Raw genomic sequence first — 12,148 nt, forward strand, 5'->3', positions numbered from 1 at the left:
TTGTCTGTAAAGATGAACCTTAATGCAACGCAACAGGAAGCAATCTGATCTATTTAAGCTTTACTGCAGTTGATACCTTTCATATATCAGGGAGACATCGCCCTCCAGTGATACAAATTTAGTATTGCATCAAGATGTTTTCTGAACATTTGGAGCAGTTAAACTCTTAAATTCAAGGATGGAAGAATTATTTACATATTACTTATTGCTTGAATTACTTTTGGTCTGACTTATAAGGCATCGACTTCTTTTGGTCAAACTTTTCCACGCAGTTAGACTATCTGTGATTATTATAAGAACTTTTTAATAACACCTGAGAATGTTACGCACAATTATGACTTATTATATTATAATTATCTCATCGCTCTGAGATCATATGCCATAATTAATAGGAAGGTTTAGGACAGTAAGTCATAATAAATTCCAAATAACAGGGCTTCAATCAGCATTTAGTTTTGTCACATATAAAATACATGCCTCATGATGTATTGATGATGCATACTACAATGATAACTACATTTATTAACAAGGTAAATACAGTTTTGTTGGACATGAGGTCATGTTTGCGCAGCGGTTGTACATGCTGTTCCAGTCAGTGTCCACTAGATGGCAGCGCTGCTCCAGATATTTCAGACTAGTCAAAAGCCTGCAGCACTTCACCATCATGCTAAAGAAATATTCAGAAAACCAGATCATTTTCAGACACAAAATATTTTATTTGAAGCACTTAGTTCTGACTGATATACATTATCCAACAGCTAATTCATTAGCCCACTCCATATACCTTGAACAGGAAGCCAGCATTGCGTTACTTTACTGTCCATCACAGCAGCAGATCCAAAACTACCCAAATCCATACAAAATTTCACAAAAATACAGACGCCAGCCAGCAAAATATCAAAACCACATCCATTTTGTCCTAGTCACGTTGAATGCTTGGAGACATTTCTACAAACATTATCAAAAAGCAAGTTATTCCAAGAATATATCAGCATTCGCTTCCATACAAAACTCCCACTGTGTTATTGCAGCAGCAAACAAATACTGTGAAATGTCTAAAAGAAGGGAACTTAGAGCTAAAGTTGGCATATTACTGTGCACAGATGCAAGAAGGACATGGTTTGTTAGTGTCATGACAGTAGGATATCTTATATGTGGAAGCAGTAAGGGTCATGGCCTGACCATGCTGCAGCACTCTAGCATCTGATTTAACCATTGACCTGAAGGACGGACTGACCTATTAGCAGCTGAGTCTGTTGCCGTTTCCTCAAACACATACAGGGAAAGACAGATAAGAGATGCATCTTTGTGTATTGTGAGTGGCTCGCTTTCCCCTTAACTTCCCAGAAAGTGCCTGTAGCAGCAAACATGACGCCCTTCCTCTTAGAAAAAAACAAATATTGCTTTAGTGTTTTTTAAACTCAACTGGTGAGGTCAGAGGAATGCTTTTTAAAAGGAACTGAATCCACAAAAGATGTGAAGGTCTTGGTCAGTTTTGATGCATTTATTTTATCCTGACAAGAATTTTTATTTATCTTTGGCAAATGTGCTAAATGTAGGAACTGTGACGCCCATGAGTATGCACTATGAGCAATATAGCATTCTGTTCATATTCGGTTTACAATAATCCTCTTGTTTTATATTTCTGTTGTTTTGTTTCTTGGAGGTACCGAGTTGACATGCGGAATTTGCTTTGACTGAAAACATCCCCTGAATTACAATTCCTATTATAGTAGCTGTCAAATAGCACAGCGTTACAGCAGACCCTCCTGTATATTCTGTCTCATTTGCATAGAACCTGTGTTGCATCATTCATAAAGCGCACTACAACTGCTTCCATTGTTTGTTTTTTGTATACAATTTCCAACAAAACACTTGTTTTTGTTACCAAAGTCACCGGTCAACTAGTTAATATGTTCTAAATAATATCTATTCTAACTACAAAAGTGCACCAAATAAAACTGAACACAGAAAATACACAAAATAACCTACGGTCACTGTCATTGTCATTATCTACAGTCGGGTACAAATATTGTTGCATTCATTCAACACAAAAAAAAAAAGTTTTCCTTTTAAGGCTTAACCCTGCAGACACATTATATTGCCATGCAAATACACAGATTCATCATAAGCAGGCAATGAGACACTGAGAGAAAAAGCTGACATTGAAGATGTATATAAGGTCTTCTGCTCATTCCAGTTCTGCTATGACACATTTATTGTGTTACTCTGGATCACACACACACACACACTATGTAACCTTTTCAGGCTTTTTAGGCAAAGTGAGAACAAAAGGAAAAAGAACGCCTTTTGCCTCCAGGGGTGCTTTCAGCGGCTCCTCGACAAAGTAGGCGCTCTCCTCCTCCACTACAAACTGAAGAGTCTGGCTTTTGTTCACACAGTAGATGCAGTTCCCGATAACGGCACACCTGAAGGGTAAGTGACTTCCGAGCCTCTGCGATGCGCAATCGTGCCACATTTTCACTATGGTGTTGTACTTGAACACGGTGATCCCCTGCTCACGGTTGACATCGAAGCGGTAAATGAAGCTCTTCATGGCCACCATGTCTGTGGACTTCTTCCTGCTGTTGTTGTAGGGGCACTCCTGCCACTCGTCCCTCTTGAGGTCGTACTTAAGAAGGCGGTAGAAGAGGGAGCCTCCTGACACGTAAAGCTCTCCGCTGCAGGTTGTGGCTTCATGGGCCACTGCGAAGGCTCCCTTGGGCAAGGGGGCCACCGTGGTCCAGCGGTCCATGCGAGGGTCATATTTTTCCACTGTAAACAAACATTCCCCTCCAATGGCGTACAAGTAGCCGTCCATGGACACAAGCTTAAGCTGGGCGCGAGCTTGGATCAGAGGTCTGACCTCGGTCCAAAGGTTGGTTATGGGGTTGTAACAGAAGACCTTGTCTGAAACTTTGCCCTTGTCCCCGTAGCCCTTTATTCCCCCTGCCACAAACACGTAGTTATACATGGTGCAGATCCCACACCCTTTAGTGTTTATGTCCTCAGGCATCGCAGTCAAAGGTCTCCAGTCATTTGCTGTTTCGTTAAAGTAGTAGATCATATGATTCTCCTCCAAAGACCCAACCGACAGCGGGCTCTGTGGCCGGCTGCCGCACCGGCTCGGCGGCCGGCTCCCAACGCGATCAAACACATCGTTTATCTCTGCCACCATCAGAGTCTGCCTCCCCTCCATTCTCTTCTTCAGGATCAGATCCCGCTCAGATCCAGTCAGGCGCCCGTACACAGCGGGGTCTTTGAGGATCTGGAGGAAGTTGTCGCTCATGAATCCGTAGGCGGTCTCTTTCAGTTCACTGAGTCGCTGCTTTTTGGCGATGGTCAGGATCTCGTAGCAGTTCTCGGCAGTGACTTGTGCGGACATGGAGTCCATGGCCGCCTGGACGGCACAGGGGATCTGGAGGATTTTAGCCCCCGTGATGACATCTACTACATTGTCCTTGCAAACATTCATCTGAGAAGTGTAAACATAGTCTATCAACGTAGACAAAGTTTTGTAGCTCAAGCCCTTTACTTTGAGGATGTCTCGTGACAGACGTGCTTTGAAGTAGTCACTCTTCTCTGCCAGGACAGACTTGTGAGCGCTGATCGTCTGCCCGCCGACTTCGATGACTAAATCGGGCTCTTTCTTAGACTGTGTATTTTCAGCTTCCTGGCTGCCGTCCCCGTGCTCGAGGTCCGATTTTAGGACTGACCAATCGGTTTCCTGTTTGGCTTGGTTAGGCGGGCATATGGAGGAATCTGCACTGTAAGACAGTTTAGCTCTGGCGCCATTGTGGATTTCACTTGCACAATTTTGCTGCATGCCAGCGATGTGATTGGCCACAGCGGAGCGAGCGTGAGGAGGGAGATCCGGAGCTGGCTTATCGTTGGGGAGGTGAAACTTCTCAGCTCTCGGGACGTACGAGCCGTTACCCTTCTGACGGTCGACGTGGTTGTTCTCCATCAGTCTTCCATCCAACAGGTATTCCTTCTCGAACACCGGAGGGGGGCTGAAATCCTGCTCGCCCTGCAGAAACCCTTGGACGTAACCTGGACATAGACTCCCACCTTTGTCCGGAGGTGTGACAAGGTCAGGGTTCACGGCGTGGAGGATGACATCAGCCTCCACAGTGATAGCCCCTCCTCCCTGCCTGTGGCCCTCGTTCATCTCGACTGCTCACTGGCGATGGGACGAGATCATCCTGGGTGGGTGGAGAGTAGATTGACGAACTTGTGACTGCACTCCTCTCCCTTCACCTACGGAGGGGGAGGGGGGTCCAACAGAGGAGGGAGAAAAAAAAGGAGTCTTATGAGGCTGCAAATACTTCTGTGTTCTCTAAGGGGCACCCTTTCTCTAATAACAAACAGCTTGGAAACCGTGAAATTCAAAAGGGAAAAACTGAGTTCGGGCTGCCGCTGCCAACTCTGCTGTGTAATCCTCTCCTGTATGAATGTGTCATGAGCTGGGTCAGAGCAGCTGCAGCAGCACGGTGGGAGCTTTCATCTACAGCCTAAAGAAATGGAAGCAGCCCCAACATGCAGCTCCTTGTGTCTGTACACTGCATGACCTACTGCAATAATCACCCTGCCTGTCCATTATTTTGTGGTAATCTGGAGCTATTCAGAGCGCATGCGCAAATGGTGTTGCGCTGATGGGGGGGGAATTAATCTCTTATATGACTGGGAAAGGAAAGGGCGTTTTGTAATTGTATCAGAACTCGTCTGACGCTTAGTGTCGGACAATGAGAAACCCGCGTTCAGCCAAATCGAGGATACATACAAGTATTTTTAACGTCGCTACATTTGAACGTTATTACAATCCACAATGAGGATTTGCGTCCGTTGACAGCAACGTGACCTACCTGCGTTTCCTCGCTGCTCGATACCAGCACTTTTCCCTGCCGGTCCCTCCACGAAAGCTCAGTTACGTAAGACGGGCGCAATCCCGATGAACCAGCCGGGCTGCGCTCCCCCCGCCGTGGATGGCTTTCCCTTCACCGACAGTCCCAGCGGGTCGATCCCATCCGTTCACCTTTTCTCTAGCGACCCTCCCCGCTGCTGTTCCTCCCCGCTGCTCCTGCACCGGCGGAGAGCTGCCCGGGATCAGCGGCGGACTGCGAGGCGGAGGGGGACGATCAGTCACTTCAGGTCGCGCCTCCTCTTCAGATCAGCCGTCGCAAAGTAATATCCTCCGGTGGAAGTGGTGGGGAGGAGGGAGGTGGTGGTGGTGGAGGGGGGGGGAGCTGCGCGTCTTTTTCCCCCTCCAGCAGCCTGCAGCTCGTCCCTCTCGCTCTCGGACCCTGACAGCGCTGTGATGTTAGTTGTTGTGCGTGTGTGTGAGTGTGTGTGTTTTTTTTTGTGTCTTACAGTTGACTACAGTGAGGCGGTTATCATTGATCTAAACCACGCCCCCTCCGGGCGGCGTTAACCCTACACTCAACAGCACGAGGCTCCATCTGTTGTGCGCGCGCTGGACTCATCCCAGAGATGCGACATTCCTTTCCCCATCATCCCTGTCCTGGGTACCACGATGGATGGATGGGGGGGGACTGAATATATGAGGAATCCCTCTTCCCTCCCCTGCTAACACACACACACACACACACATATACCAAACCCAACCTGAAGCCCCATATAACACAGTGCCTGTTAGAGTATTACAGTGCTGCTGGTACACATTAAAATACAATTAAACACCAGACTCTCTGAGCCCCTGAAGGGATTTCATATTACATTATTAAAAATCAATCAATAAATATCCCATTAGTACACTCCACCTGTTTGTGCACGAGACAATTTATTACAATATCTGTAGAACTAGTTGCTCTGTAAGTGGGAGGCCTAACAATGCCCAGGAAATATGAGTCACACTTTCCTTTCTAACTATAGCTGCAGCATCCATGCATATGTGTATAGTAAAAGCAGCACTATTGTGATTTGTGTGGAAAAGTGACCTTAGAATTGGAAATGTTTGTGTGCAGTCATAAAAGAGGCCTGATTACAAATAGCACAACCTCACAGGGCAGCAGTAGCAGATGTTTATCCTCCACCGTGGAGACTGCGTGTCTCAACGACTGGCCTTCAGATATAAAAATACAGGGGAGCCACCGCAAGGACATCACACTCAACTATCAGCCCTGTGAGATTAGAGGGCATTCAGCTGGGAGGTTTTAATACCAGATATTCTGAGAACAAAGACTCGCTGAAGACTGATACACAAAATGAGTGGTCTCCATGGAAACGTCAGGGTCAGAGGGAAAACAAAAGACTTCCAGTTGCAGAGCTGCCTTGATACGCTACCAGTGGCAACACCCTGACAAGCTGATAACTGGGTTACTTGGTTGGCACGGTGAGACTGAGGCGTAGCCGTGTTAGACTTGTAGTTAATAAATACATGTGTTCGGTTACACGAGTTAAATATTATCTTTCAAGTCTGCATGTTAGTTAACACCGAAAACTCTGATCAGATAATATTTGGGATAAGCCCGTGGTGCGTGGACTGTAGCATGGGAACATCTCCAACCTGAAATCATCTCGTCCATTTTTGTTAGAACTGATAATATAGTGAAACCTGGTTGTGCAACAGTGGACGTGGGCGTTAGGAGAGAGAAAGAATCTTGACCCTCTCTGTTCGGCAGTGGGAGAAATGAGCACTGAAATCCCGGAAGAGCTGTATCAGGCTCAGTTCCTGCGGCCCCCCTCAGGCACATTGCTAGTCCCAGCATGCACTGATGGCTGTGCACAAGCAGAGTAGAGTACAAGGTTAGTTTCAGTCAAGAAAAATAGGCACACTGACATTCTTTTCCTCCTTTACATTTCTTTGTTGAGCTGGAAACTCCAGAAAAGCTGCGACTAAGTTGATGTGTATTTCCCAAGAGGAGAATCATCAGTTTAAAAAAACGGCTGAAGGATAATACGTAAGAAAGAGAAGAATTGCATGGATGCTTTGAAAATTATGTTCAAATAAAGTACACAAGGTTGCTCAATAAAACAGTTTATGCCTTTGTTAATACACAGAAGTACATACAAATTGTGACAAAAGTATAAAGCTTTCTTTCTTTTTTTAAATATCCTTATGTGAGACACAGAGATGTGATGGGGTGAGGGGATCTGTCCTGGTGAAAACAACTCTTTCATTCCTTTATGAATAGAAACCTGGCCAGCCAGGGATTCTCATCAAGCCTTCCCGAACTCATTCAGTCATCAGTGTTACACCTTTTTAATCCCTTTTCTCTGTTAACTGAATGGTAGGAGCAGCGTACAAGCTGGTTCAATAGTAAAGGGATTTGACGCGGAGCCTCTCTGACCATTAAACTCACACACGTGTAATCCTGAGTTGTCATACTTCATATTTACAACTCTGGCCTTGACAGATGATCTGGCCAAAAACCTAATCCTAATAAAACTTTTATGTAACAGACTCAAAGCTCCATCGCTACCTTACATGCCTTTCTCGTTTCCTTTCAACACTGATTTAAATACTGCAGTCCTATATAGTCAACTGGTATGGCACGAACACTGAAGAGAAATGTATTAGCCATGTTACAACAACCAACTTTATCAGGGGGTGGAACTAAAAACCTTTCAGTGTTTTCAAACTTAACAAATACAGTATATCCTTTTACTGGTCTGTAGGGTGCTGTTTGCACCATCATGATTGTGGGTTGTTATACTAATCCTTTGTTTTTATTATGGCAGGAGACATTATTAGAAACATCATCGGATTACTGTGGATGATGCTTGATGCACTTCTTGTTTCAATGAGACATCTAGTTGTTTTGATTGATCCCAAGTGTTCCATGAAGACAACAATGTCCTTGTGAGTTGTGTGCAGCACTTCTGTTTTAACCTGAAAAGAGACAAAGAATATAGGTAAGATCCGTATAAAGGTAAGCAATTAAATGTTCTACTGGTTATTGATATAAAATAAAATATATTTCCAGCTTACCAAGGTGCTATTGGTGTTACATGTTGAGTAAGGGGATCTGCCAGATCATGATAGTAGAGGTGGTGTCCTCATGGCGAGACGGTTTGGTCTTTTTGTTGACCCTGCGGTTGCCCAACCCTCCGGACACCACCAGCAGAGAGCTGACATCTACCTTGCTGGCCCGGCGGCCTTTCTGGTGATGGGCCGGATCATGGAGCATGTCGTAAAGGGCCCCGTCCTCGGGCCCGTGCTCCAAGGAGCCCTGGGATGGAGCTAGGGAGCCGCAGGACGAAGACAGGGAGTCCTGGAGAGCCATGGTGGTACAGCCTGCCTCTCCCAACCACACGCCCCGTCCCTGAGGGGGAGCCAGGGCTGAATCTGAGGGGGGCTGGGTGCTCTCCCCATCATCGGTCTCCGTTGGCTGGACTGAGGTGGGAGGGGTGGACGACGACACGCCAGAGGGCCGGTTACACACCGCAGCGGCCACAGTGAGGAACTTGACTGGTCCGTTGTGGGCGTGTAGGGACACCATACCCCGACCTGACAACAGGTACAGCCACAATACTTCAATACTCATCAAGACCTTCAAGTATTTGAATTTTTAAACCAATTCATTTTCTGTTCATGTGTTATACAAATATGTCAGAACATCTCTGAGGCAAATCACCCAAAGTTCAAATAATTACGAACTACCATCAACAGAAAATCTTAACTTTTAATTAATTAAAATAAATACCAAACTGGTTCCAGCTTCTCCAATGTGAACATTTGTTGCTTTTCATTTTAAGATGTCACCTTGGGGTCTCAAAATTTATGATGACATTTCCTTACTATTTTTTAAAAATCTAAATGAAAGAAATCCTTAGTTGCGTGTATGTAAGTATATTTGCATATGGGATACAGTGATGTTTCAGTGTTACCTGTGACCTTGGGGATCCCCTGCAGTCTGGGGACAGAGAGGGCCACAGTCACCCCCAGGTTGGTCCCGACCAGCAACAGACCATGACAGACCAGCAGACTGCTCACTGACACTCTCTGGTTCCCTGTGAATACAACAAGAAGCATAACATTGGTTTAATCTTGCAAAAATTCAATTTAGTTTAGTTAAACATTTAGCTGGAAATATTGAGAGACCGCTAATGAATGTTTCTTGGAAAACATATTCTACCACCCTTAGTAATTTACAGTGTCAAGCATGACCTGTTAGACCTCACACAGATGCAGCGTGCTCATGCACACTGGAAAATCAGAAAAGAGCATAGTTAATGAGCCACTTGAATACTGTTCGGTGCGCGGGAGGGAGCGGGTGTATCTTTTTTGTAAGTGGGGCATTTCTACAGCGACAATGGTTATTTGTCTCCAGGGCAACGTAAAAAGAGGAGCCTGGATAAAAGCAGCTCTTTTCAAGTGTCTGAACACAGAAAAAATGTCCCATTATGGTCCACTTTGAGTCAAACAAACAAACACAAAAGTGTTATGTAACGAAATGAGTGAAGCGTAATGCTGTAATTAAGCAAGGAGCTCTGCCTCTGTGGCAGCTACAACAGGACAATCTGACCTGACCTTTTCCCTTCCGCCCTGGTCAGAAAATTCACTGTGATGTCACTTTGGACTGTAAAAGCTGTTTTTGTTAAGTTAACAGCACCTTTCAGCAAGGATGGCAATAAAGTCAGGCTTGCTGTGTTAGCTGACTTATTATGTGGAGTTTGGCACTCACCGCAGACGTTCCCACACGGGAGCTTTGTCGGGAATAAGCAACAAATGGTATCTAGTCAGACATTTTTATCATTATTTTGTATGATTGTAATAAGAATCTGGGGTTTTGTAAAAAAAGTCTTTTCAGTCTTGCCATGTGGGAGGCGAGACTGTCATGAGTCATTACTGCTCTAACAGCTTGACTTGAATTTCCTCCCTCAAAGTAATCCTCTTGGGCTTTAGGAAAAATTACTGCCAGTCTCTCTGACTGACCCCCCTCACTAGAGCTGACCCCTTGCATGGGGCACACACACGCCATACTGCCACACTTCCAGGAATCATGCCAGATAGGCAGGCAGGTACAGTTGAAGACTGGGCCCTGAGTTCTGCCCACATGTGCTTCTAATGAGGGCCCAGAGTTAGCAGAAACACACAGACCGCTGGTCGGGGGCCTTGCTCAACTTCCTCCTTTCATAATATTTGGAGTTCCCCACCCAGAGGGTGAACTAAAATAAACCCTGAGTGAATGTCAACACGGCCCAGCTCTGGCCCTGATCCTACACCAGAGCGCACTTTGATCTGCACTTAGTCCTGACAACCAACAGCAGGAGGGAGGGGCAAATCCTAAACATTACAATAATATCAGCCGTTCAGTCAGTCTAGAAATAACTCAGATCAGCACAATGTGGGTACTTCTATTTAAATGTTGTTCACTCAATGATACAAACACACATTTTATCTGCTGCATCACTGACAGAGCAAGGTTTACTGCGCTGTATATCTATACACTAAACTAGGAGTTTTCATTTTGTTTACCATGTTAACATTTGCTGATTAGAGGATCACCAAAGGGATTATAATTCATAATGAGAGAGAAAATGAAAGGCTGTGCCAAATTTCAAGGGAGTCCATCAAATAGATTTCACTAAAAACCAAAAATGTCAACCTTACGGTGGTGCTAGAGTAGGGTCAGGGTTCACCAAAATCAGAGGCAGTCATCCTCTGGGGACCACGAATGTCTCTATGAAATTTCACAGAAATCTATCCAATAGTTGTTGAGATATTTCAGTCTGGACCAAACTGATCACCATCATACACCATCACTTCATACACTGTATACCTCACTGGTCATAAGCAATCGTAGTTCATTTTAATGTCAATTTACCATGTTTCCAAAGGAGAAGAGACTAAGACAAGTTTTGAGTTATCCATTCCTATCACGTCTATTCAAACCATGTACCTCTGAGGGAGTGGACGTCCACTCAGACGTAAGCGTCTTATCCATGTTGGGATGTGTGCAACAATGGTGGCATACAAACAAAGAGGAGCTGGAGGTGTTATTTACTGACCCCCCCTGATGTTTGTCTCCCATCAGGCCATGCACGGCTGCCTATTTAGGTCACAGAGCAGCAGACAAAGGCAGGCTAGACCCTCAGCACAGCAGCCAGCCAGCTAGCCATCATCTGAGACATCATCACCATGCAGTCTGCTGTGATGGAGGATGACTACTGCTTTTTGAAGTGCTTATTAAGAACTTTTTAAGATATTCTCTTTTATTAAATTTCAACTTTATTCACACTTTACTTCACTTCTTTAATGTGAGTATTTTATGACTATTTTACATCTTTTGTGCTTGTCCAGATTCAGTAGTACTTGTCTGATATATACCAAATTAAGATTTAGGAATACAGAAAGCAGTGTGTTTAAATTACCACTAAATTATTCTAAAACATGAGCCGCATTGGATTCTTTAATAAACAGTGAAAATGACTGCTATTACAGCACATTAGCCAGCTGTCTGTTTAGCACTTGGATAAGGAACTCCTGTTTGCAATAAAGGGAGTTAGCGGAATTGCTCCAACGTGCATGAACATGAGAAGGATAGCCCCACCTAGAGCACCTCCTGCATTTCAACACTGCACCATTTAAACAGGCATTCACAGTGAAGACAACGCCCCGTGTCTGTGATTGTGAGCCCCATTGTGTGTTCTAAGTGTATACAAGCCAAAACTGCATTAGGATCTGTAATGTAATATCCCTTCATCATAATGTGGACTTCCTGAAGAAGAGGCTGGTGCAGAAATCAGAGATCAAATTTCAGGACAGCGTCTTTTCTTGTAATGTTCTGATAAGCAGATATTATTTTTTAGCTTGTGTCTCAGTAAATGTACATTAATGGAGCACAGAATGGCAAATGAAAGACCTGTCACTCACGGCCTAAAACACGTCGATTGCATGCACTCTCTCCTGTCAAAACAGTTTGGCTCGTAGTTCCAATTACATCGGAGTTTGTGCAGAAACAGCACATTTTTTTGGTCTCAGTCTGCTCCACAGCAGCAGCCAGCAGTGATAACGGCACTGTGGAGCTTTCTGGAAAAGCAACAGAGCACAGAAAGAGTGGCAGAAAGGTGGACTTCTTTCAACCGATTCATTAGAATATCCAAATCCCCAACCACACAACCATGTTGGTGATTTAAGCAGGATAAGAAAAAAGTTTGATTTCCATGCTGACTGACAGTCCAG

The 12,148-nt window shown here is 44.8% G+C and overlaps 2 protein-coding genes across 4 annotated transcripts in view; both read right to left on the reverse strand.

Moving 5' to 3' along the window:
• Nucleotides 1-692: 692 nt before the first annotated feature.
• Nucleotides 693-5,522, reverse strand: LOC118337363 (kelch repeat and BTB domain-containing protein 11). The gene is made up of 2 exons (XM_035674344.1): nucleotides 4,866-5,522; nucleotides 693-4,260 (listed from the first exon to the last, which is right to left on the reverse strand). Exon 2 carries the CDS (start codon nucleotides 4,169-4,171, stop codon nucleotides 2,252-2,254), a length of 1,920 nt encoding a protein of 639 aa, XP_035530237.1. The 5' UTR covers nucleotides 4,172-4,260; nucleotides 4,866-5,522; the 3' UTR covers nucleotides 693-2,251.
• A 1,459-nt stretch (nucleotides 5,523-6,981) lies between these two features.
• arhgef10 (Rho guanine nucleotide exchange factor (GEF) 10) overlaps nucleotides 6,982-12,148 on the reverse strand; it is a 48,885-nt gene continuing 43,718 nt past the window's right edge. For all 3 annotated transcript variants that reach the window (XM_035674019.1, XM_035674018.1, XM_035674020.1), the window contains 3 exons: nucleotides 8,851-8,973; nucleotides 7,952-8,470; nucleotides 6,982-7,852 (listed from right to left, as the gene is read on the reverse strand). In XM_035674019.1, coding sequence (XP_035529912.1) covers nucleotides 7,968-8,470; nucleotides 8,851-8,973 — 626 coding nt within the window. In that variant the 3' untranslated portion in view covers nucleotides 6,982-7,852; nucleotides 7,952-7,967. The remainder of the gene's footprint in view (nucleotides 7,853-7,951; nucleotides 8,471-8,850; nucleotides 8,974-12,148) is intronic.

The sequence above is a fragment of the Morone saxatilis genome, unplaced genomic scaffold, assembly GCF_004916995.1.
Source record: "Morone saxatilis isolate NCDOM2014 unplaced genomic scaffold, NCSU_SB_2.0 Contig3, whole genome shotgun sequence".
NCBI lineage: Eukaryota > Metazoa > Chordata > Actinopteri > Moronidae > Morone > Morone saxatilis.

What these genes read in the sequence shown, in the direction of transcription:
- LOC118337363 (XM_035674344.1), bottom strand. Translation starts at nt 4,171, where the DNA reads ATGAACGAGGGCCACAGGCAGGGAGGAGGGGCTATCACTGTGGAGGCT.